The 26,063-nt window shown below is 41.2% G+C and overlaps 1 protein-coding gene across 1 annotated transcript; it reads left to right on the top strand.

The window, feature by feature from the left end:
- Nucleotides 1–310: 310 nt before the first annotated feature.
- On the top strand, nt 311–26,063 carry SLC6A5 (solute carrier family 6 member 5). Its single transcript, XM_031607310.2, has 15 exons — nt 311–817; nt 1,847–1,985; nt 3,131–3,262; nt 3,365–3,538; nt 4,037–4,178; nt 4,606–4,738; nt 7,112–7,246; nt 8,391–8,494; nt 10,507–10,631; nt 13,758–13,870; nt 14,149–14,280; nt 15,355–15,454; nt 21,006–21,106; nt 23,360–23,527; nt 25,541–26,063. Exons 1-15 carry the CDS (start codon nt 311–313, stop codon nt 25,694–25,696), a joined length of 2,361 nt encoding a protein of 786 aa, XP_031463170.2. The 3' UTR covers nt 25,697–26,063.

Here is a 26,063-nt window from a genome sequence, read left to right as displayed (position 1 = left end):
TGCGGGTTTCCAGCCACTGTTTTTTTGTTTTGTTATCGTTTCTGACTGTTTTCTCCCGCAGAGTATAAACACTGAATGAGAGAGCAAGCAGAGAAACCGGGACACCTCGAAATTCGCCGAAGCTCTTCTTTTTTTCTTTCTTTCTTTCTTTTTTTCTTTTTTTTTTCCCCGAAATCCAAATTTTCTAGCGGGCACATTTTGTGCCTGGGGAAAGAAATCAGTAAGATCTCTGCAGTCCGAACATTTTTTAAAAATTATTTTAATAAAATATGTGACATTGTTATTTCAGGATTACACCAGCCAAAGGGATATGAACAGGCAGGCTGTGAACAGTCCTGAAACACTTCCTCCTGGACCAAATGAAGGTGCAGGTGTTGCAAGAATCAGCCCTGAAAACGAGCCGCAGAACGCCCCACTGCAACCCCCTGCCGCCATGGCTAGGCTCCCACGGTCGCTCTCCAACGACTACAAAACGCTTCTCACCGAAGAAACCAAACAAAATGATTTGGAGAGGACGAAAGTCGGAATCTGCAAGCTCAGCAGCACCCCGGTGCAAACCAACTCCATGCTCCGGAGGGAATCTGCTGAGACCTTTCCGTACAAGCAAGTGGCCGGGGCAGCGGCTGCTGGGCAAGCTGTGATCCCTCACTGCAAAATTGCCGCTTTGCAAAGCACAGACGGGGACGGTAACCCAGCTCTGGGAAAGAGCACACTGGAGCAAAACAATGCCAAAAGCACCTGGGTGACCTTGAGCCAAAGCACCGTGGTACTGGGTACAGATGGCAATACCTCTATTCTTCCCGGCAGAGTGGAGGGGGTAAGTTCCTCCTTGCAGGATTTCTCGCCCCCCTGAGGGAGTAAGAGATCATTTGGGGCTGAAGCTCTAATGGGAGCGGACCCGACAAGTGGGGGATGGGGGCTGCTCAGTAGGGAGAGGGAAAGAGAAAAGGGGAGAGAGGGCAGCAGATAAGCTGCTGTGCCGCTGGTTGTCGTTAATAACGAGGTATCGGTATAAACGCCGATCAATAGCTCTAGGATCATTCCCGTGTGCTCGACGAGCCGTGCCCTCCAGGCACCGACGCTGCCTGGGACCAGTGGGAGAGATGTTCCTTGCGCTCGTGCCTGAGTCTGCCCCAGGAGAAAGAGCAGAGAAGGAAACTTGGGGTCCTTGGGCATCCCTTGGCTCCGGCGGGAGGTTCTGCAGCCTTCACGGGCTGTGCACTCCGTGCACTCCGTGCCCCCACCCGAGCTGAACGCCCCGGCGCCAAAAATAGGGCCAAATCAATCAACCGAGACCCCAAAATGTCAGACCCTGCCCCTGCGCTCTGAGGTGATTGACATTGGCGAGGTGGGAGACCGGGAAGGAGCACCCCACCCCCATCGTCCCTACCGACCTGCGGAGCCGGCTTTATCCCGAAAGGAGAAATGGAGAGGCTTCGTTTCGCAAAAACGATTTTTAGTTTTCTCGGGGTAAAGGACTGAGCTTGCAGGAGCGGGCGGGGACACCCGAGGGCACCCCGGAACTGCAGCCGTGGGGATCCCGCTCCGGGGACTGAGCCCCCTCCCCCTCTCCCCTCTCCTCACTCCCCCTTCCCCTCCCTCCCCCCCCTCGGGCCAAAGATACGCATTGCAGGGGTTGGAGCTTCGAAGGGAAATGTCGGGCCGAGCCCTGCGCCCTTCGCCCCAGGGGAAGCACGGGAGGGGGACCGGACAGGGGATACATATGCGGTCGTAGCTCCACACCCACCACCTCCCTTCCTTTGGGGGCAGCCGCTAATTGCGATGGTTGTTTGCCACCGTGGCTGTTTTCCGATCTTCCCCCTTCGTTTTTTTTTTCCCCCTTTAGGAAGACGATGTAGGGGATGAAAACAAAGCCCGAGGGAACTGGTCCAGCAAGCTGGATTTCATCCTCTCCATGGTGGGTTATGCAGTGGGGCTGGGCAATGTCTGGAGGTTCCCGTACCTGGCCTTTAAGAATGGGGGAGGTAGGATGGCTTTTTCCTGTCTCTCTTCCTGCAGTACCGTACGTGGCTGAGCTCGGAGCTGCCCCCGTCCCTAGGTGGGGAGAAACCCGAGGGGAGCAGAGGCTGGGGCCGGGCAGTCGTGTACGTGCCCGCAGCATCAGATTGAGAGCAAGTCCTCGCTGTGCTTTCCGTTTGGATGGGTTTTCTGTTATTATTATTCCTATTGAAAAGCTGGTGGTCAGCAGGGAAGTTTCAACGAGATTTCGTTCGCATGTGTTGTTTTCCTTTAAAAAACAAACAAACAAAAACAAACAAACAACAACAAAAAAAACGAACGAAACACACATGAAAAATAAAAAAATGCCAGGTAGGAGAGTGAGGAGAACGAAGAACGAACGACGGGTCGCTTCAGCCGCATCCTTTACCCAATGGTCCCCGATGTGGGGACGGGAAAGCGGCAGGGGAGAGGGGAGAAAGAGGATTCCAGGACGCAAGTGGAAGCAGAGTCAATGTTCGTCTTGTTTTGAGTTGTTTGAGGATTGGTCTTAACGCAATTGGTGACAAATTGAAAAATACTCTTTGGAAATGCTGTTCGGCCGAATGGAATCATAGAATATGATTCTATGGGAAAAGATTCAGAAGGGGAGGGTTAACGGTTCACAAAAGGAAGAAACTGTGCCCGCAGAGGCTCCATTCAAACTCCCGTTCGCGTTGCCCACCCGCTGCAGCTGCCAGCGCAGCGCTATGGCACGGGGCTCTTGGTGCTGTGGTCGTGTTAAACAGCTGCATCGCCCCCGTGAGGACTGCTTTGTGCCAGAGGTTTAGAGGATATTAATCTTTAAAATATAGATAGATTAAAAAGTTGTGCAGGTTTATTGTTTGTTTGTTTGTTTGTTTTCTTTTTTTCTTTTTTTTTTTTTTTTTTTCCCTACGCTTACAAAAGCGGGGGGCTGTTAAAATCCTCAGCTAAAGCTCTTACCATGTTGAGATAGAGCTGGAAACGTAGCAAAGCTCATTCTCCGTCGGGGCTGCGGGCACCGGTACCCTCAAACAAAGAGAACCACTTTCGGTGTTGCCGAACCCTCTCGGTGCTGCGCGCTGCCCGGGCCGCTGCCGCCCCCCCGTGACTCATGTTGTGCTCTGCTCTCCTCCTTCTCTCCCCCAAGGTGCGTTCCTCATCCCCTACCTGATGATGCTGGCTCTCGCCGGCATTCCCATCTTCTTTCTGGAGGTCTCCCTGGGGCAGTTTGCTAGCCAGGGCCCTGTCTCGGTGTGGAAAGCCATCCCTGCCCTGCAAGGTGAGAGGGATAGCAGCAGCCCCCCCCACCCCTGGCTGCTTTTGGGGAGCCCCCCCCTGCTGGACTCCCTCTTGGCTGTTGTTTTTTTTTTCTCTCTCTCAGGCTGCGGCATTGCGATGTTGATCATCTCCGTTCTGATAGCCATATATTACAATATTATTCTGTGCTACACTCTTTTCTACCTTTTTGCCTCCTTTGTACCCGTGCTCCCTTGGGCGTCCTGTAACAACCCCTGGAACACGCCAGACTGTAAAGACAAAAACAAACTTTTACTGGGTAAGTGGGGGCTGATGGAGCTTTCTTCATCCAAAATCCACACTAACCAGTGATGGCTTATGCCTTTTCCCATGCTCCATTTCTGGCTCAGTGTCCCTGAGCATGCATTTGGTTCTGGGATAAAATCTGACCCCATCCTGCTGCCAGTGATGTGCTTCTCCTTTGTGGATCTGAGCTTCCAAGCATCTCGATAGGAATGTCTACATCTACGTAGGAAGGAAGGTGTTATGTGACAGGCCTGTAATGAGCTTGATGTAAGCTTTCCCCGTGAACTTTGTTTGGCTCAGACCCTTTTTATGCCTTGGGCTTTTAGCTGTAAGGAGGAAAATGGTCAGATATTGAGACTTACTACTATTAGAGCCTCCTGCAAGCAAAGTATTACAGAAAGCAAACACCATTGGATTTCAAGTAATGCTTTCGTTGTCATTTTATGCTCAAATGGTAAAACAATCCAATCAACTTTTTTTCTTTTCCTTTTTCTTCTCCCCTCCACCCCAGATTCATGCATCGTTGGTGATCACCCAAAAATACAAATCAAGAACTCTACTTTCTGTATGAGTGCCTATCCAAACTTGACTATGGTTAACTTCACCAGTGAAGGAAATAAGACATTTGTCAGTGGAAGTGAAGAATACTTCAAGTAAGATCTTTACTTAAAAATGTTATGTTGCTTACTTCAAAATCTGCAGCAGCACAGATAGTCACTCAGTAATGCAGGAAGAATGGAAATGTTGTCTTTAAGGACGATAAATGATACCCGCTTTTATGTGTAATAACAATGAAAGCTCATCTGTAAGGATTGTATCATTTTTGTCCTATTCCTGTGGTGCTTAGCACAGCTGGAGTGTTGGCCCATGCTTGGCATTTTTATTTCCCACTGCAATGCAGATACATAAAATAATACGTGGTCAGATTCACTGGAACCTTCTAGAGGAACCACTGAGGATGCTAAAGCAGAACAAAATACTGTAGGATTTTGCACTGAATTACTCTCTGCAGTTGTTATATATAATTTTTTCTATATTTTTAAAATGTACTTTTTTTTTTTTTTTTAATTATTATTTTAGGTACTTTGTACTGAAGATTTCAGCAGGGATTGAATACCCTGGTGAGATTAGGTGGCCCTTGGCGCTGTCTCTTTTTCTAGCCTGGGTGATTGTGTATGCCTCCCTTGCTAAAGGAATCAAGTCATCGGGAAAAGTAAGGAAATCATCTGCAATTGCACATTTCCAGGAAAGCAGCACACTGCTTTGGTGGAATCATGCCCTTCTTTAAAGCTCTGAGAACTGGTTTTCAACAAATGTCTAAGTAGTAATGAAGTGCCCTATTCCTTTCTAAGATTTGTTGTCTGGCCGTAATATCAAAAAGATAATTTTGTGTTAGCCTTTGCTCCCTAATCTGCACTAAATTTAAAATGAGCCCTTTTGCTATACTTAGCAATTGGATGGCAAAAATAGTGCCTTCCCTATTCTGTGTGGTGTTCATCAAAAATTCTGCAGTCGTCTCAGTTATCATTATAATTAGAGAAGCCCTGATGTAAACAAAGATGATACGCAACAAGTTTTAAATCAGTACTGAACCTGAACAGTTCTGTGGTGGATATGAGCAGTGGGAGTATGTATCCTGTTGTCCTGAATATCGGTGGCAACTTTCTGAAACTATTCCTTTCCTTAATCCAGAACCCTTCCTCTGGCTTCTCACATTTCCTTCCCCTACCTCCATGTAATTCCCTCCCCTGCATCCTGAATCTCCAGCCCAGTTGGCCTGGGGCCAACTATCACAGCCTGTGACCATGTAAAGAAGGAAGCTGTGATCTCATGGACAGTGAAGTACAGGTGCACTGGTTGGCAAGGCAGCCCTCTGAGCAGGGAAACACTGCCCTTTCTTTGCTGGCAGTGCTGGTTTGGGTGCATTTCATCGCACTGAATGCAGTGTTTGAGACTTTTCCATCAATGCCACTGCACTGCTTGCAGATTAAAATATTAGATGAACTGTAGCAAAATGTAGTTTATTTATGAAGTGTAGACTGAGAAAAATTAATGTCCCTCTAACCAACCAACCAACCAACCAAACAAACAAACAAAAAAACAACCCTGCATTAGAATAGAATGGATTAGCTAGAATTTTTCTGGGATAGCAAAAATCCAGAGGCTAGGAAAAAGTTACTCTAACAACAGTGAGATATGTCAGTCTGAAAACAGTTTTGTCTCTGGCTCCGGAGTCTGGCTGTCAGCAAAGTGCCCACTGTGGTGAATTGCAGCAATGTTGGTCTGTCTATTGAATGAGCTGAGAACCAGACTGGTAAAGTCTGGTTTTGGAGGTCTCAATGCTTAGATTATTGTATGTACTGTACTGATGTGGAGACTACTAACCTGCTGAAGTTGTGTATGTCTAATCTAAACGACAGAATTGCAGCTAGGTTTAACATAAAAACAAAATCCCTGAATGACATACATCAGGCTAGCTTAATTATGTTCCAGTTTACATAAGAAACCTCAAGTAAATTTGTTTTAAAATGAAGAGTGGAAACAACACTCATCTGAAACAGCCATATGTCTGGCTCTCCTGGATAAAATTTTCTCTCTTTCTCTGGAGTAATTTTTTTCAGTTGCTTCTGAGATGCTGTGAAAACAGGAATCTGATCTGCCTGTACATGTCTTTAAAAACCAAGTGCAAATATGTTGATGTAGCTATTTCCCAGGAATACTGCTTAGATGGAAATAGATTTTATCACTCACTATGGTTAAATGGAATTCCATTCACTGCACCAAGCGCAACTTCTTGAAATGCCCCTTGAAACAGCAAGGAGAAAGCTGGAAAAGCAGTTTCAAAAGTCACCTTAGCTCAGAGGATTCCGGTCCCTGTGGGATCCAGAAGTTGAAGTGTAAAAGGATTTTAAATACTTCTGGGTAGAGAGTATGGCCTAACGGGTTGTAACTTTGCCTTTTTATTTGACTAGAGAGAGCCCTGCTCTGTACTAGATAATTATGAAGACATTTAGTACACAATCTCTGCTGTGTTTTTAGACCCAATGATTATTATGTCTATCTGAATCATTCTGCTGACTTTTTTTTTTTTTTTGTCCTTGCTTTGAGTCCATGAATATTTTTATGCTGATATATGTAATTATTAAGAGATAAGAGGTACTGACTTAGAAGATATTTTTTGGCTTAGTTAAATAAGAATGCACAATACATGGGAAAAAACTTGGATCTTTAGGTGGTATTTGAGTGACATTGCTCGTTTGAATTCCAGTGAGCTGTATTAGATCTGGAAAAAGATCAAATATGGTGTTCCCACTTAGCTTTAAATTACTGTTGCTCTCCAGGCTTTCTCTTCTCCTTTTTGTTCTCCCCTGCAATCCCAGTTGTTATCATTAATATTATTCCTGTTTCCAGCAGTAAGAAGAGATGTAAAAAAAATTACATCTCTGTTCTAGTCTTATCCCCTGGCTGTTTTCTCTGATCCCCAGTAACTGCTTTTTTTAAGGCAATAGTGTAACAATTCCAGTTCTTTCCTCCTCTTCTTATAGATCCAAAGGACCCCTTCTAACAATCTTTTTGGTCTGTCCAGGTCGTGTACTTCACAGCAACGTTTCCTTACGTGGTTCTCATCATCCTACTTATACGAGGTGTGACACTACCTGGGGCTGGAGCTGGGATCTGGTACTTCATCACGCCCAAGTGGGAGAAGCTCATTGATGCTATGGTGAGCTGCTTGCTGCACTTGTAACTGATAGGATGAATAATCCGTACACATTTCTCACTTAATGGCTGTTGCAACCATTTTGTGTGTGTGCAGAGGCAGTACTATCATCTGTGGGGAATTAAAAAGGAGATAGAGATTTTTACATGCTACTATCCAAATGGATGCTGCATTGACTTGAACAAACACATGAAACTTTAATTGGTAACACAAGCTGCACTTCTCTGTAAATGTCTTCAGAAATTTGGAGAAGTTTTTCTCACTGAATAAATTCAACAGTTCTGAAAAACGAACCTGAGATGTAAATCATACAACTTACTCTAACACCTCCCCCCTCAGCAGTGTTTAGGCTTACACGGAACAGCTGTGATCATTACAATAGCTACTTCATAAGAAATAATGTTATTTTCCATCTAGCACAATACAGAAATAAAGGACTCAGTACCTGGCTTTTCTCTTTGAAAAAAATAGGCTGGCCTGAATGCTTCAGCTCTGCTTTCTCACTTAAATTTCAGCTGATTGCTGTGATGCTGCTTGTTGCTAAATACACCAGTGAAACACGCTACAGAGACACACCTACTCTGTATTTGTGCAGACATGAATCCACACATGGATTTCGATTGCTTGAAATGGCACATGAGCACCTCCTTCTGTCAATAGCGGTGTGGCTTTTACAGGTCTTCATGTCCTTATCTCTATAAACAATGAGTACTGTAATCCTTCGGTGATGGTAGCATTACATCTTTCACAAACAATACAGAATCACAGAATCGCACTGCTTTCCTTAAGAAGATAACAGAACTGTCACATCAGTGACCAATGCAGATTTTTTCCTCTTCATTTATGTTTCTTTTGCTGAATGTATTTAGAATGACATGTACCCAGCAACACAGTGTGCTGAATACTTGTGCCCTTGTGCCAAGATGACGTATCATTTCAGTTGGGCTGAACAAGTATTCCTAATAAAATGAGTGCTATATTTCAGGGCAGGATTTTATTTGTAAATGCCGTTTTATTTACATCCACAGCCCCAAAGGTTATTTGAGCTACTTATGTGTTAATCCCCAGCAGTAATTCTTAGTGTTATTGATCTCACTAATTCTTTCCTGAAGCCAGTGTGATTTCCTCTCCTGTCTGTCTTATTTAGGTTTGGAAGGATGCTGCCACTCAGATTTTCTTCTCCTTATCTGCAGCATGGGGAGGTCTAATTACTCTCTCTTCTTACAACAAATTCCATAATAACTGCTACAGGTATGTGGGAATAAAGTTCATCAGACTTATTAAAGAGATCTTGTCCAAAAATGCTGCTATTTTCCAACTTGCAGAAATGTGAAATGCCTACTGCTCCATAATGTTTAGTTTTCATTCCCTTCCCTTTTTGTCTTGTTGCCTCTTCTCTCCAGGTCCTAACCTAATTTGGGTCTCAAGATGAATTGTCAGTTAATTATAGTCCCTATTGACACTTCATTTTCAGAGTTGGCAGCTGTAGGTTGAAAGAGAATCTGAGAAGCTGCCAACAGCTGTGAGCAGTGTTTATGAAACCATGCCAATTGTCAGTGTCTATTGAAGAACAACCTGGGTGTGGAATAAGCTGAAGTTTGCTATTGTTCATATGTGCTTAAGTTTAGCATGCAATTTCTGTATGTGTTTCTCAACTCTCTTATGTATTTTTTTTTTCCCCAATCACACTTATTGTGTGAAATTATTTCAGCTTCCAACACTTAAAATTACTTTTGTGAGGGAAGTGATTGTTTTAGTGATATAGTATAGGTTTTGTCAAGAAATGTGCACAATAACTACCTGCAGACAGGGGGACAAAAATGAAAGCAAGGGAGATTAGCAGAAAGCTTCACTGATGCTTTATGCTATCTTTAGGGTCAGTCTTGTTTCCCTTAAAACACACCCATTCTGATTCCTGTTCTTTGGGTTCTGCCTTTGAATATGTTTGCCCTGTACTTTTATTTTTTGATGAGGAATGAATACATTACGAGTGTAAGGGGAAAAATTGTTCAGGTGTCATACTATTTTTTTTTCTATGCTATATTAGCAGTGTTTTGCAGTAATTGAAAATATTAATGAAAAATTTGAATGTAATAGGTGGTAATGAAATATAAAAAATACTAAAGCTCTTGTGCATGCTTAACATATGATAGGGATAGGGAGAAGAAAAAATAATAAGAAAGACTTAGTTCTAATCTGGTTAATTCTACAATGTATCTTGAATACTGAAATCAAGCTTGACAATTTTTTCTCTTTCACTTTTTAAAACCATTACATTATAATGCAGATGGAATTCTAGAATTCTGTTACATATACAGTTGAAGCATTACTAGATAATCTTGGATTGGAGTAAATTTATATGAAATCACTTGGTGATACATACATAAAATATTTGCTTAAAACTTACCTGGCTTTTGGAAGAATATTAATCCACATTTTTTTTTTTTCTTAAGTATATTTTTTTTTTATACATGTCCAAATAGTTAATGTAATCCTTCCTTCTAAGTGATGCTCTGTCATCCTTTCCAGGAGCATTGTCAACTCATTGAAGTTCTTAATAACTTTTCAGTTTGTATTTAATTCTGTTCCTGACAAAGAAATACCAATAAGAATAAGCAATTTTAGCAATTATAGCCATGTTTGGAAGACATTTAGAGCAAACTACTTCTTTCTTTTTCAGTCACAGTGGTGTAAGGGGAAGTATTTCAAGCTCTTATCATGAAGATGAAATAAAAATCCTATAAGGAATGCACTAATTGTGGACAGGGGCAATGATGGCTTGCTTCCTGCCAGACCACATATACTTACCCAGCATAGCATGGAATTCAAATTCTTGAAATTCCCATTACAGCACCAAAAAATGAGGACAGTAGTGGAGAATCCTCCACAAATGGGTTGTGTACAGTATTATTTAGGAAATCTTGTGTTGGCTCTGATGAGTAGTCCACATATAATGCAGTGAGTAGATGGCCACATTAGGCAGAATTAAAGCACTCTGTTACGTCACTGCTACTGTCCTTAGTGATGCCAGAAGCAGAAAATTTCAGCCTTCTGTTTAGCCTGTGGCTTCCTACATGGTGTATGAGTCCTGAAAACTTGCACAGCTGACTTCTTGTGATGTGAAGACTTCCGTCTCAGACTGGTGTCAAAAATACTGGATAAGTATAAAAGTTCCTCTTCGCCAGAGTTCCTACAGAATACATATGTCATGTGAGAGTCTTGAAATGCATACAGAACCTTCCCTTTTTGTGCTTTCTTTCCAGGGACACATTGATAGTCACATGTACCAACAGTGCGACAAGTATATTTGCAGGCTTTGTCATCTTCTCAGTTATTGGCTTCATGGCAAACGAGCTCAAAGTGAATATTGAAGCTGTGGCAGACCAAGGTAGGGTATGCTGCCATTTCATTAATTGGACACAATTCTGGTGACGCCTTTATCTCTATTATTGATGATTCTATCAGCAGTGAAGGTGGGAATACTGGCTTCTAAATGGCATGGATTAGTAATCTACTTATGTGCACCTTGATACAGAAAAAAGTCTAGTACTCATTACTTGGAAGTAAAGATCTCACTCATTTGATAAGAGAAAGCAACAAGGTGAAATTCATTTCAAAGCTCTTTAAATGAGTGTTTTGAATGAGATATCTCCTTTATATAATCCAAGCAGTCAGCTGCTATTTGCTGCTGCCTTGTTACATCCTGGTCGATGTAGAAGTTGTTCCTGATGATGGAGATCTTGGATGGGAAGTGGTGGGCTTTGCAATTCAGGGTGGAAGAAATACAACTTGAGATGTGGATTATGCTTCTGAACTGTGGGGAATATGGAGATGCTTCTACAATGAAGTGTAAAAAATTGTCTGGAATGTATTATAGTGGTACAGATTAAGAAAGTCTTGAATAATGAAGAGAGATGATTAGAAATGGGGGTCTGTAACATCTTAATTGGTAGAGCTGAATTGATATGAGTAGAATGTGGCCGATGGAGGAATTGGTGCTGTTGTGTATGATTTGATATGAAGCAGCAGGATGTAGGAAGGGGTACTATTCAGAGAAGCTTACAGGGTTGAATTATAATAGGATAGTTCAGCTATGTTCCCTGTGAAATGTGCAGCACTTCAACTCTAAGCCAACCGTTAGGATCATTTCAAACTGCGTTAAAAGGACAAGCCTGAAGTCATTTTACAATAACTTATATGCAGATTTACACTTCCCACCATAGCTGTTTCTGTGTATGTGTGAGGGTTAAGTGTATTGTATTAAACTTCAACATAGAGCCATCTTGAAGCACTAAAATAATCTATTTTAGTAGCTTCTCCATGAGCTATGGGAAGGCTGTCCATGCTATGCCCCCTTCACCCTGCAATAGCACGGAGTAAAAGAAGGCTCTGAACTGAAGAAAGATTAAGGAGTTCAAGAAGGGAATTTTGCATGCTGTGCACTTCTGTAGGTGAAGTGTCTCGCTGCCTGCATTAATGCGAAGGTACAAAACATCTTTTCTGACAGGTTTGTTGTGTAGATAAATTCAGTGCCATAAGGCACTATGTATTGCTTAAGGTACTTGACTGATTGAGAACTGTGATTCAGAAATGGTATCAGCGAGTCGGTAGTAGGGGATAGAAATGGGGAAAAGTTTCCTTCATTTATGTATGGTAACATTCATACTCATAGAAAAATTAGGTATTAAGGTTAATATGTATTTGATAATGTTATCAGAGATAAATGGGAAGCAGAAATCCTGTAGTTGATGGAACAAGAACCGGTAAAATGGATTGATCTTTTCTCAGAACCCTAATATTTCTCATTGCTCATTAGAAACCTGCTATTGAAGGTAAAAGGAAGGGAATAACACTGAAGGGAACAAGATGCTCTGCCAGTTAAGAGAAATAAAAGGCTCTTAGTTTCATTCTGTTTTTTTTTCCTAGTTGAAACTGAAATATACATAATCACACAGAGTTTGCAGTACTTCTGAGATGACCAGAGAGGATGGCCAACTGGCAAGATATAGTAGGGGTTAGTACCCTTGCAGGCCTATGCCATGTCAATTAATTATTTGGTGCTTCATCTCTTCTTTTTTTTGGTCTGCCAGTCAGCTAAATAGGAATGGAAAAGTTTCGTTGTAGTCCCTATCTTCTGGATGATTTAGAGCATTGTGTTTGGGAAAAACTGTGTGAGTTTAGCTGACGGTCAGTCTTCATCTCCAAGTTGTGTTAAACTTATCTTGGCTAAGTGTCATTTGAGTCCAGCCAAGTTAGTAAGACAGGTTTTATTGCTGTGTGTCATCATATGTGCCTTCTCGATAGCATGTCTGCATTTCATAGTCCTTATATGAAGGTTCTGGTTGTGAGATAAAGAACCTCTTTACAGAGGTATCATCAATTCAGCAGTGAGACGAGAGACGGACATGATGCAAGAGGACATCTATCAATTTCTGATGTAAACACTGCTGTTGGTTGGGAAGAATTAAAGGGCAACCATTGGGTTTACACTCAATTTTTATTTAAGATCAAGATCAAGCATCCTGCAATCCAAACCACAGTGCAGTCAGTTTATCGTACGGAGCACCGTCCTTGGGTGAATCTGCCGTGGAAGCTCTGAAGGGACAGCTGAGGAGAGGGCTGGAGGATCTGGGTGGCAGGATGGTAGAGGAATCACTTGGTTAACCTGGTACATTTACCTGGAGGTGACATATTATTTAGGACAGTAGATGGTCAGCCATGATGCAATGTAATCTGCCTTCAAAGCATGCAGTAACCTGAATGCAAATTGTTGATTGGAATGGGAAGGGACCTTTTTTTTTTTTGTTAACATATTAATCTGAAGTACTATATAATATTCTCAGTTAGAATCTGTCTTTCAGGAAAAACTTGTGTTTCTGATGAAAAATAAAATTCTCTTCACAAAGGGAGAGGCAATCTATATTGGTTCTACTCTCACGGTTTGATTAAGAACATTCCAACATTACTGAAAGGCTTTAGTAATTTAAAATGAAAGTTCAAGGTCATTTGACTTCTCAAATTCCAACACGTGCAAAACCTTTGGAGTTTTCCTGTCTTTAACAGCCCACACTGCTGTTAAATTTCATGTGTCTTTTGTTTCAAGGAACTGGAAATGCTTCACAAGTTGACTATGTAGATTATTTCATATACTGCTCAAATAGAACGTGTTTTCTGGTATGTGAGAAAGAAATAGCCATAATACATGGTTTTGTTTATCCTTGTTTGGATCAGTGTATCAGCATAGTGGTTAAAAGTGTGTTCTGCAGCTTGGAAGGTAGCAGTGTGTAAATGTCTTGAACCTTATAGCTAAAATGAAAGTTAATCATTTGAGACTCAGTCTTACAGTGGTAAAATATTTCTGTACACAGCAGAGACTGACTTGGATTGCTTTTTACTTTTATCAAGCATTATACTTTGAAATGTTACTTTTTGATTTTCCCTCCTTTTTTCCCCATAGAGTCAACCAAATTAATACTATTAATTTTATCACAAACTTTATTTTTATCATTTCCAGGTCCTGGGATTGCTTTTGTTGTTTACCCAGAAGCTCTAACTAGGCTTCCCCTCTCTCCATTCTGGGCTATCATATTCTTTTTGATGCTTCTGACACTTGGATTGGACACTATGGTAAAATGCTTTCATTTTCCATCCTTTTCCTGGTGCTTTTCCTATTTATGTGTGGGGAATGCTTGCTATTTTCTGTGTGGTCTATGTATTGCCTTCCAAAGAGCGAGAAGAATTAAGGCTATCAGTGCTGAAATGATTTGGGCAATGCTTTGGCATTGGCATCCGAGCATTTAACACCAAAAATTCAGAACACTCTGTCTCACTTTGCAGTGTATCCAGTTGGACCATTTTGAGTACATTGTGTGTATGAAAATGAATCTCTTTATTTTGTCTTTCAGTTTGCCACTATCGAGACTATAGTGACCTCTGTTTCAGACGAATTCCCCAAATACTTACGTACACACAAGGCACTGTTCACTCTTGGGTGCTGCATTTCCTTTTTCATCATGGGATTTCCTATGATCACTCAGGTAAAGATTTTGTCTTTGAGCACCGCTCTCTGCCCCCAGTCTCCCTCTGGTGGCCGTTGCCTGTTCTTGCAAGAAACAGTTGCAAAACAGGATGCAGAATTCAGCCAAATGATGAAAGGCACCAGGTGAGTTTGAAAGCTTTGTGTGTGGACGCTCTGGCTGAGATGCATTGAAGAGACTTGGTTTCTCAAATCTTTCTGAAAGTCTGGCTCTCTTAAAATTAATTCCTAACCAAGCATCTCCAAGTGGTCGTATAAGTCAGGTATTTGATTAGAAACAAAACAAAAAAACCCCCCAAACGTTAGTATGCCACCTAAACCTGTGCATTACTTCCCTCACATGGGTAACATAGATATGCACTGATAGCCCTGGCAAACTGTGGAGTTAATTATGAAATTCTCATCTACCACGGATGATCCTTGCTGTCTGTTTTCCACAACTTCCTCCCACATTGTAAACTGAAAAATTTCAGGAAGAGGTGTGCAGACTCTCTTACCCTTATCCATCCTTTTCCCCTCTTTGGCTTTCTTTGCCTTTCTTCACCAGCTACCAGCGTGACTCTGCTGTTCTAACGTTTGGGATGGATTTAGTCCTTCATTCATTTAAGTTATTTTGCTTCAGGCTTTCTTCTGAGGACAGGGCATTATATCCTTTCCACCAGAGGAATCAATCGGACTCACTATTATTTCTAGTTTCAATGGTGATTTTGCTTTGGATGTTGTACTCCGTGGTGCCAACTGAAGATCAGGTTGCATTCCTTAATCTAAAAGGACTGACATCTATGTCTTCCCCTTCCCAAGGTGTTTCAGTCACCACAATCTGGCATTCTTTCTGTTTTTTTTTTTCTAGCTGAGATGGTCTATGGTGCAGAACATCTGCTACTCCTTTAGTAGAAGGAAGAAATAGTAATGTGGCTTGAATCTCTATCTCTTCAATATTTGGATGCTTGCTTAGAAAAGTATCTTGTGTCCTGCTCTTGTCTGTTTTTCCTACCTTAATGCTTAGTACAGGGTTATTTTGGAACATGGAGAGGCATGTAGGCCACGAGTAACTGCTCTTTTCTTTTTTCCTCAGGGTGGAATGTATATGTTACAACTTGTGGACACTTACGCAGCTTCTTATTCCCTTGTCATCATTGCCATATTTGAGCTTGTTGGAGTTTCCTACATTTATGGTAAGAATATTGTTGTTGCCTATGTCAAAACAGTGTTTCAGTACACGGTGAAGTAAATGTTATCATTAAGTTCTCAAGAAAAGGTGCAACATTTATTTGTATTTATTTATTTTTGTAGAAAGAAAAACCCAAGAATTCAGAACCGTTTTTTGAATGGAAACATAATGAGATTTCATCATTATGATTCCTTTAAATGTGTTTATTTCAAAAAAATATATACAGCCTACTGTCCTTTCTTCTGTCAATAGCTTAAAGCCAATGTTTTGAGAGCATGGAAGCATTCTTAGCCAATGCTAAGAATAGACAAAGCATTTAGTGATAATTTTTCAGGAGTTCATCCACACACCAACTCTATGAGGTTAAACTCTAAGCAAACTTGCATATAGCAGCTTTTGAAGAATTTATTTTCTGTATGCACATCTAGCTTTCCCTTTAGCCTATCTCTCTATAACACAGAATGAAGATATGCTGCTACTCAGAGTGATTACCTATGCACAATGGTAGGACTACTTACATCAACCCTCACTTCAAGTTATGGGAAAGATTACCAGTTATTGTAAAGTAGTGCAGTTACCTCGATCCCTCCATAGCTGACAGTATCAGCTGATTACTCTTCCCAAACTTGCCCACTTTGAGGAAATTGATTCTTGGAAATGTCTTATCTAAGATAACTGTAATAGGACATGTGATGATTTTGCTATATAACAGGCTTTTAATTTATGCCTGGAGCATGTTGATGCCACTTAAGACTTGTCTTCAAAAGCAAAGGAAGTGCTGAGTCTTGGTGTCAAAGAAAACAAGGTAAAGGCTGTTTGTGCTCTTGCCATAGCCAGAAGTGAATGATTTATTTTCAATCAGCTAGTCTTCAACAATCCTGAGGTTTTCTTCTGGAGATGTATACGTAGCAGGGTGATCTTAGGTTCTAGTGTTGTGCACTGGATGCTTAAATCTACTTAGGTTATAGAGTACACTCTAAATAAGATGTATGAAAAACCAGGCATAACTCAAAACTCTTGCTCGAGAATTGGATGCTATAGAAAGGACTGGTAATCCATCCTGCCCTGTTCTCCCTAGTTTCATGAAAATAGAGCAGTGTATTCTAGCTCTGGTGATGTCCACTCCAGTGAGCAGGCTCAAGTGGTTTAAACTAAGTCAGCTATGACCTATTGCAATCTTACAGAACATAATGAAAAATATCAAAAACAACACATCAAAAGTTTTTGATTGCTCAGATTTTTATTTTATCATTACTATTATTTTTTAATGTCCCTGAAATGTATGTATGTTGATTAGGGCTGGTTTAGAAGTGTAATATCTGTGAGTGAGATGATACTGGTAACTGCTATCAGCTTCACATGTGAACAATCTTCTCAAAGGACCTGAGAGTAATGCTTTGAGATACCCCCTGAGGTCGAGTCTAGAGATGGATCTGGGGGATTATTTAGCAGAACTCTAGGTCTGAAATTCAATGCTGGCAAATTGTAATTTCTCCGCTCTTCAGTTTCCGTGAAAACATGCACAGTTTGCACATTCTGTCCTCCCAGTTACCACTGCATTTAGCACTTAGTTGTTTTTTTCCTCCTTCCTTCTTGCGTGTTTGCTGAGGACATGCCTTAACAATGCCCTGCTAAAAGCACTTGATGCTACCCTTCTTTGCCATCATTATGATTAGTGTCACTTGGCCTGTGCCAAGATTGTGTCCTCTAAGCCATTGCCATCAGTACACAAGAGAAAAATTCCTTGCACAGAATATTTTTCAAGAGCTCAAAAGCTACTTCAGTCTGTGGAATTCCTTTGCTCTGCGTGTTCTTAAATAAGCATGAAGGTAAGTGGGAAGAAAATACCTCTATCTCACCTTCAAACATTGAGTGACAGAAGAACTACAAGCCTGCCTTCATAGTGCAGAACTTTGTTAGATTTGCTTGGCTTTACCTAATACATTAATTACTCCTTAAAATACTAATTTCTGTGGAAAATGTAAAATAATACAGAATAGCTACAGAGCTGCTATTTGAGGAAGGATTTGAGTAGAGGAGATCTTTTCTTAGTTACACATTTCTCTAAAGTAATCAGATGTGGCGAAGATCTGGCAAATGGCAAATAATTTGCTCTGTGCTTTCCACACCCACAGATTGTTAATCGACAGATGTTAGTCATGTCTTTCATATGACAATTTCAAAGATTATTACCAGGAATTAACCTTTATTTTTAAACACTGAAATCTTCCACTCTCAGCATGAAAAACGAAAGGTTTATTTTACATTCATCACTCACTCACTAATGCACCATAACTACTTGTACTACATTAAATCTAAATACGGCTTGTATCTTCGTAAATTTGTACCTTGCAAATGCAAGTGAGGCTGTTGCCCTTGTTAAATTCCTTCAAGCAGTGCTTAAAATTGGCATAATATATTTTCAAGCTCTGACAATTACTTGTTTTACACTCCACTGACACCTTTCTCTGTACACTTGTACTCTTCATGGCAAGCAGCTGGCAGAATAGTGGCAGGTGCTTTTATGATGAAATAAATCTTTCTTAGCTCTTGTTACATGTTCTGCTTCTTGAGATTTTTAAATTAAAAAGAGGCACGCTTGGTTATTTCCTTGCAATCACTTATTTTTTTTCAGGAGGGCCCATGCTATGTTATTCTGTCCAAGTGCAGGTTTTTGTCTGACTTGCCAGCATAGATGTTTGTTTTCCACTTGTTAGATGATGATGATGCATGATTGGTGAAGAATAACTTAAAGCTGTGGGTATTAACTTAATCATCAGCATTATTTCCACTGTTGTGTATTGTCATGCAAAGCTAAGAATATCTTTGTGCTTGAGTGAAACACTGTAGGAAATTGCTTGGTATTGAAAATGCATGACCTTAACTTGATTCAAGCTCCTTCCAGACTGTTTTTTTTGGCAGTCTGTTGTCAGGAAGGTTCATCATCAGAGTGAGTGGTAGCTGCTGCTGTGTGTTGGTAGGAAGTATGTCACTCGTTCCAAACATTTTACCTGCAGAAGTTTGAAGCAGATCCTGTTTTTAGTTTGCATTGCACTTCGTAATGGGTTTTATGCCTGTAGCACTTTGAATACATCATCCTGCTTTAGAAGGTGAAAACTGAAATATGATATACTGTTGATTTCCCAAAGTCATGCAGCAGGTATGACTGATCTGAAGGAGAAACTAGGTGCACTGAGATTGAATCAGTGCTTTATTAATTAACGTGTCCTTTACATTTGAACCTATTTTCTATTGTTCACTGAGAGACACCTTCTGTATCAGCTCTGCACGTGTTTACATGCATTGGCTTCTGAAGTACTGTAAGTACTTCAAAGCACCTGAAGCTGAATTTTTGCCAACAATTCCAAGAAGGAGCTCTTTTTTTTTTTTTTTTTTTTTTCCTAAACATTGAAGTTTTAAGCAAGTCAGGTCAAATCTGCACAAAGCTTGCCCAAATTTTAGAGGCAGAATCCTATGGTAACTACATAATCAGGTAGAGCTCCATTGCAGTTCCAAGTGTGGCCAAGGTAGAGGCACTCAGACTAGCTCTAATACGTGTGGATACTTCAGCCTACATTTTTTGTTGCTGCAACCAGTTTAACCAATTTGGTTGCTATTGCAGTGTGCTGCAGGGATGGCTGCTGCTGAGCATCTCCCAAATAGCTTGCTGCAGATAGTTCACTGAGCTGGAATGAGCAGGAAAACACACCAGAGGGGCTAATCATCCAGCTACTGCAAAGATTGCTTTCACATCCATCACAGAGCAGTCCTGGGTGTTACATTCAGTCCAGGCATGCAAAGGTTTGTGTTACAAAAAGGAGAAGCACACGATGAATAAGATAGGCACAGATCTTGCAGTACCACATTCTTTAGTTTCTGGATTTTCATCTTTTTATTGCAGTAACAGTTTTCAGCTTTTCTCTTGCATGCTATCTGCCTATGCTGGCTTACTCTGGGCTCACTGCTAAGCTCAGTTCTTGGGCTGCTCTAGCTCCTGCTGTTCTCCTTGAGGTGCATCAGAAGATGCTGAACAGTGAGCCACTGAGCTCTGAGACATTGCTATTTTTTATATGCTAGGGCATCCATTCTTAATTGTTAGAAGTCAGGTGGATAGATTAATTTCTCCTCAATAATAGCAGAAAAGCTTCAAAATTAGGGAGACAAAACCTAGGGATTATCCCTATAGCTGCAGTGGCTGGCTATAAGGGCATTGAGAACATAAAGCAACTCTTTGCTTTTCTTCTGAGTATTTCCTCCTTCACTGAAGGACTTTCCAGCAATATTTAAGCTCCATCCCTGTCTCCACATCCTAGAAACAAGACTAAGTTGTGTAGAATAATGCTTTGTACAGTGTAAATGGCAGAGACAATCACCCACTTTATCAAATCAAATTGGCCCAAGTTTGAAATGTCCACTTAATGGAGGACCCTAGGTTTCCTTCTTCTCATCACCATTGGACGAGCTGTAACATGTTTCAGCCTTGAATTTTTTAATTCTTTTGTGGTTAAATCTCAAATAGCTGTAGAATTGAGGAGGGCCCATTGATATTTACAGCAGTGCAGAGCCAGGCTGAATCGCAGACTGGCTTTGGTTGGGTGGCATGGCCAAGGAGATAACTGGAAATGTCTGAAATAGCATTTCCCAATCTTCTGCATTTTATTAACTCAAGTGACCATATAGATGCAATCGATACAATAATCTGAAGGATCAACATGTCAGTCAGTCTGTTCAATTGAATGACACTAAATAGAATTTTAAAGATTTACTGGTGCTTAAGATCTTTACTGTGAGAGTGGTGAGGTGCTGGAACAGGCTGCCCACAGAGGTTGTGGATGCCCCATCTCTAGAGGTGTTCATGGCCAGATTGGATGGGGCCCTGGGCAGCCTGGTCTAATATTAAATGGGGAGTTTGCTGGCCCTGCATGTGGCAGGGGGGTTGGAGATTCATGATCCTTGAGGTCCCTTCCAACCCTGGCCATTCTGTGACTCTGTGGTGCTCTCCAATAGTTCTAAGCATTGCTTACATTTTGGTTGAAAAATATCAGGAGATGATGAGTGTCAAAATTAGGCTATTTAATACAGTAGGTATAGAGGCTCAGATATTATCTGTGTTGATACAAGTATGCAGCTGACTGGTTTTACTGGCTGCATATCATGTCATACCTAAAGACATGTCTTAACTAAAGCAGTTTATTTAATTTTTGTTGTTAGTAAGGCTTCCCCCCCCCCCCCAAAAAAAAATGTAACAAGTATGCACAGAATTGCATCATGCCTCCACCTGGAAGGTTCTAAACTCAATGATTAATCTCTGCTAAAAACTCCATTTTTGTTTTTAATCCTTGGGAATCAAGTAGTTCATTGGAATTGGTGTCACTTTTGACTTTGTCGTTAGAATCCTTCAGTTGAGGTTTTCAGCTAACATGTCACAATTCATTATTGTAATTAGACATGTCACAATTCATTCTGTAATTAGACATAAGGAGGATCACAAGCTGTGTCACAAACTGAAACCAGTTTCTTTCACCTCTAATTGCATTTACCTTTTCAACTTCCAGGATTGCAAAGGTTTTGTGAAGATATAGAAATGATGATTGGATTCCAGCCAAGTAAATTCTGGCGAGTCTGTTGGGCCTTTGTGACCCCGACTATCTTAACAGTAAGCAAGAATTGCTGGTGCCTTTTCCTGTGTATTTTTTGTTCTTCTTGGGCTGGTGGGACTCCCTGCAGTGCTGTTGAAGCCTTTCCCTGTTTGCATCAAATGCTGGCACAGCATACCGTGGCACAGCAGCATGGTTTGGTTATTCTGGGTGTGTGTATTTGATGTGTGTGTATATACACAGAGAGAATGACATAGTCCCTTTCTCTTCTCAAGCTGTTAGGGAAAATCTTGTTTTCAGCACGCTGTATGCTTCGGAAAGAGTTTCATGGAGATCTCAGTGACGGCTGCTCTGCAAAGCCGGAGCTATTTTTTGCAGAGGCTGGAATATGCATGCCCTTAATAACAAATATAATCCCCTTCGGTGTTTCTCCCTCCTTATAACGAGGAATTCGGGGCTTCCCCGAGGCACGCCGTGCCGGTGGCAGCGCAGGACAGCAGGTGGCGGCAGCGCCCTGCAGGAAGTGGGAGTGCCGCCTCCTCTTCCTCCTCCTCTTTCTCCTCTTCCTCCTCCCCCAGGCTGCCGGCGCTGCTGCCCGCCTGCCTTTAACGACGTAACGTTTCAAGATGAACATTGCCAAATCGATATCTTTTAGATAGGCTTTACTTCCAAGTAGCGTCTCCATAGCATCTCCGTTTAGTCTAAAAGAGGACTTCTACTTCATTTTACCATTATGAAACATAGGACTTTTTTCCAAGTCCAGGGCTCAACGTATTGCTGCTCTGTTGACAGTCTGACCCTCTAACACAATATTTCCTTTATATTTTACCCAAAATACAATTACGCTCTTTGAGTGTGTGCCATGTTTTGAAATCAGGCTCTCAGCGCAATGTTGGGAAGTTCTTTGATTTTGGGATGGAGAGGAGGTGGAAGGCATCTTCCATAGTTGGTTACTTCTTTCAGGTAATGTTAGTTCAGGAATTAGGTCATTTCTTCTGAAAACTGAAGAAATTTGTGTTAGCATAGAGAAATATGGGTGAAGGGACTGGTTGGTTTTAGTTAACTTAACAGAACCCTGAGTAATAAGAAGAAACATCCTAAGCTGAGAACCATCTTTCCAGCAGCCATGCTGTAGGTGTTTACAGAATCATTTGCAATGGAAGTGTTCTGCCCTCTCCTGTAGATTTTCTTGACTGTCTTCACCAAAGCATAGGGCTGCCATGCCTGGAAAACATGTAGATCTGGCTCACCTGCCTGGTGGCAGCTGTGGCAATTTATGAGCATTTGGACAGTTTGGACATTACGTTTGAAAGTGTAGCCCATTTTAATTAACAGTGCTAGGACTGTATCAATGTGAACATATGCTTCCTTGTGGGTCTTGTTAAGAAACGTGTGCACATATTCTCTTTTCTTTTTCGCCTATTTCTTTCCATGACTGTTTTCAAGATCTGCTTTAGAACCATTGTTATGCTTCTGAAGGGAACTATAAAGCAATTTCTGCTAATTGGTTGGTTGCTTTACTGATCAGACTTGCAGGCTTAGCTGCTGCCAGTAATCACAACTAGGGAATACAAAATTATGTTGTCTCTTACGAAAAGCAAACTTGTAAAGCAAGTGAGGTCAGTTCAGGCTTTCATGCTTTGCTGCTTTCTCTCCATCTGTAATATTTAGTGACCTTGGAGTGAGAAATAATTTGAGACTGATCACTCATAGTTCAATTTTTGTACTATGGAAATGGACAAAGCAAAACCAAGCAATACATTTATTTTTCTATTATGGCTTCTTTAAAACTAATATTTGATACATTTGAATAGTCTAATATTAGACTTTCAGCTCCTCCGCATCTCTGGAAAGAAAACCAATCATTTTATATGCACCTTCACCTAGTTATGCTACTATAAATCTTCTGTGTGCAATTATTGTAAGCACATGCATTTCCCAAAAGTTACTGAATTATGCACAAATGTAAGCAGATGTATTGCTATTCATACCATAAATGAAATGGAGTAACTTAACATAATCACATTAGATAAAACTGCCAATAGACCATGTAATAAAGCCTGTTACTCTAGGGGCAAGATTCTAATTTCAATTCTTCTGGCATAAATACAGATTTTTGTGGGATTTTGCAAGATTTCCATGAAACTCATTAGATTCATTCTCTGACCTGCTCATTACATTTGGTGAGAGCCCTCTGCCTAGCAGTATGTACTTATATCTATATCCCATGCAGACCGTGTGCACAGTTACCTGCCCTTGGCTACATAGCAATTCGTTTTGCTCATTCAGACTTTTTTCTCCCTTGTTTCCAGTTTATTCTTTGCTTCAGTTTTTACCAATGGGAACCGATGACTTATGGAGCTTATCATTACCCTGGCTGGTCGATGGTGCTTGGGTGGCTGATGCTGGCCTGCTCAGTTATTTGGATCCCAGTGATGTTTGTGATAAAAATGCATCTGGCCCCAGGCAAATTTATTGAGGTAACTCTGCTTTCTTTTTGCTGCTTAAAAATGTGGACGCAGGAGACTGTCTTTTTTTATTTTACATAAATTTTTGTAATATCGAATGGCTAATGCTGCAAAGATTTACTTGCTGGTAAGCTAGTCATTGTGTTGCAAAGTGATCCCTGTTGCTCAACAAAATGCTCCTAAATTGTTAAGTAATGGCTTTTAAGAGAAGTAGCCATTGCAAATTTCATAAGCCCTGGAAATGGTGTCAATAGAAGAAAGTTATCCCAGCTTTGTGGCGTGTCAAAGCAGTAATCTTCACCCAACCACTGGTATGTGCTGCACTGCAAAGAGCCCCATGGGCTTTAGGAGATGGCATCACAACATGCCAGGTTGCAAAGTGATAGGCTGTCATACCCGCGTCCCATGGGGGTGTTCCAGAAGGCTGTGCCCATCCATGAAGGCTAAATATAAGAAAGACAAAAAGATCTCATGCTCTACAGCTCAACCTACTTTGCTGACTGAATAAACTCTTCTGCTGTGATGTCTGAGCTTAAAAAAAAAAAAAAAAAAAAACAACCAAAAAACAACAGGTGGCACTTGATTTCTAGGCTGCTTTTTTAGGCTTTGTTTTGTAAATCAGATACCTGCTGCTTCCTCTCATCGCTCTGGAAATGAGGCGGTCCCCTTCTGAGTCTTTCTCAGTTCTGCTCTGTCCTTGCTGTTACTGCTTGTGCCATTCTCTCCTCGGATAAAGAGCAGGCACTCATCTCCCCTTTTTATAGCAGTTTTGTCAATTTGGCTCTCCTGCAAAAATCCATTGGGTCTGTTTTACACCTAGAAAAATGAAGAGAGCAAAATTTACTAAGGTAGAATATTCACTTGGTCTCTCAATATATCACACTACATGTGCCCAAGGGAAAAGATCACGTTTTTACATTTCATAAAGAGCAAAGAAATTTAACATGAAGTGGTGAGTTGCCCTAGGGAGAGCATCCAAGTACACAGCTGGCACTAGGCAGCAAAGTCACTTGTCTAAAGGGCTGTTCAGCCCTTGTGTAGTGCATGTTGGAGCGCAGAGGTCAGGAGAGAGAACTACTACTGGAGATGACTTAACATGAAATTAGAATTGCTTGTTCACTGCTTCTCTTGTTCAGACAAATAGCTGTGCTTCAGATCTTCTAACTCACCTGTACTGTACTGAGTATGTGGCCTGAAAAAAAAGATGCTACCCTTACTGTCCTTCTGGTAGTGCACCCAAAGAAATGCCAAAAAGTCGGACATATTTTGAAGGGGCTTTTGCTGAAGTTATTTCATCCCTAGCCCAGTATTTTCTGAACATTGGGTCTGCTTCATAAAATTATTATGGTTGATCTGGGAGGTAAGTGTTGCAAACTGGCAATTAAGCAGAGATTAAAATAACTGCTATAGAGGCCTGATTCACTTTATTGGGTAATAAACATGTAATTGCTCCCTCTTAAGTCATCAGAAATATGTTTTCTTTCCTTTTTACCTGTAAATAGCCAATCGTATGATCTATTCAATAAGGAAATCAGCGGAAAGATGAAAAGTTTGTTGTTGCTTGCCACATTAATGTTCTCCTCTTTCTTTTTGCAGAGGATAGAAGTGAAATATTTTGTCATCTCAAAATGAGAATCTTGGTTCATTCATAGCAATGTTCTACTTTTTGGTCATTTGTATACTTTGGGGAAATATGCTAAACAGAAATCCAATTATTTTAATGCTTACCCACTGCTTAGACAACTGGGCTAAGTAATTGTGCACATGTCCTTCAGTAAGCGAGCCTGGCAATCTGTAGCAGTAGATCTGAGCTCCCCTCATATGGTGCAAGGGAGAATGAATGATTAAAATCTGAGCACTTTATCCTCTATTAGTCTTGCAAACTTTGTATGAAACAAACACTGAGCAGTGGAGCATTGCAGGGTCATTGTCAAAAACCTCAAACAAACCTGCTTTTCTTTCTTCTGCACTATGTTTTGCTCCGTAACTCCAATGAGACTCTCTTTTCTCTTCCCTACATTGCAGCGACTCAAGTTGGTGTGCTCTCCACAGCCAGACTGGGGTCCGTTTTTGGCCAAGCACCGTGGTGAACGTTACATGAATATGATTGATCCACTGGGAACCTCTTCCTTGGGACTTAAACTGCCAGTGAAGGACATAGAACTGGGGACCCAATGCTAATTGTTCTTACCTTGGTGACAGAAACATTGTCATCCTTTTCAGCTATTCTTTCTGATTTGTTTCCCCACCATTTTTTTTCTTCCCTGCAATGCCTGGAAGTGGTTGCTTAGAGAAGTAGGATTTACTGTTGCATGCCACAGGGGAGACCTAGCTAGACCATTTCCAGGCGTAGGTGATGCCCATGCTGTATTATGTCTTGACTGAGACAGCAAAACCATGCTGCACAATGGGTTACATCCCAGGTTTTGTTGGGCTGTGTAGGAATAAACAAAAGATCCTTTATAACAGCTAAAGGTGGGACTAAAATTCTGTTACCAATGTAATCAAAGGGAAGGATGAGAGTGAACAAACAGACCGTTGAAACAGA

This window comes from Phasianus colchicus, chromosome 5 (genome assembly GCF_987193195.1).
Source record: "Phasianus colchicus chromosome 5, bPhaCol1.hap1.1, whole genome shotgun sequence".
In the NCBI taxonomy this organism is placed as follows: Eukaryota; Metazoa; Chordata; class Aves; order Galliformes; family Phasianidae; genus Phasianus; species Phasianus colchicus.
Note: the sequence above shows the minus strand (reverse complement) of the source record. Positions and strands in the feature narration are given on the sequence as shown.

Coding starts and splice junctions, on each gene's coding strand:
- SLC6A5 (XM_031607310.2), top strand. CDS start 311: ATGAACAGGCAGGCTGTGAACAGTCCTGAAACACTTCCTCCTGGACCA. Junction 8,495..10,506: donor TTCCATAATAACTGCTACAG/GTATGTGGGAAT, acceptor CTTTCTTTCCAG/GGACACATTGATAGTCACAT. Junction 23,528..25,540: donor CCCCAGGCAAATTTATTGAG/GTAACTCTGCTT, acceptor CCTACATTGCAG/CGACTCAAGTTGGTGTGCTC.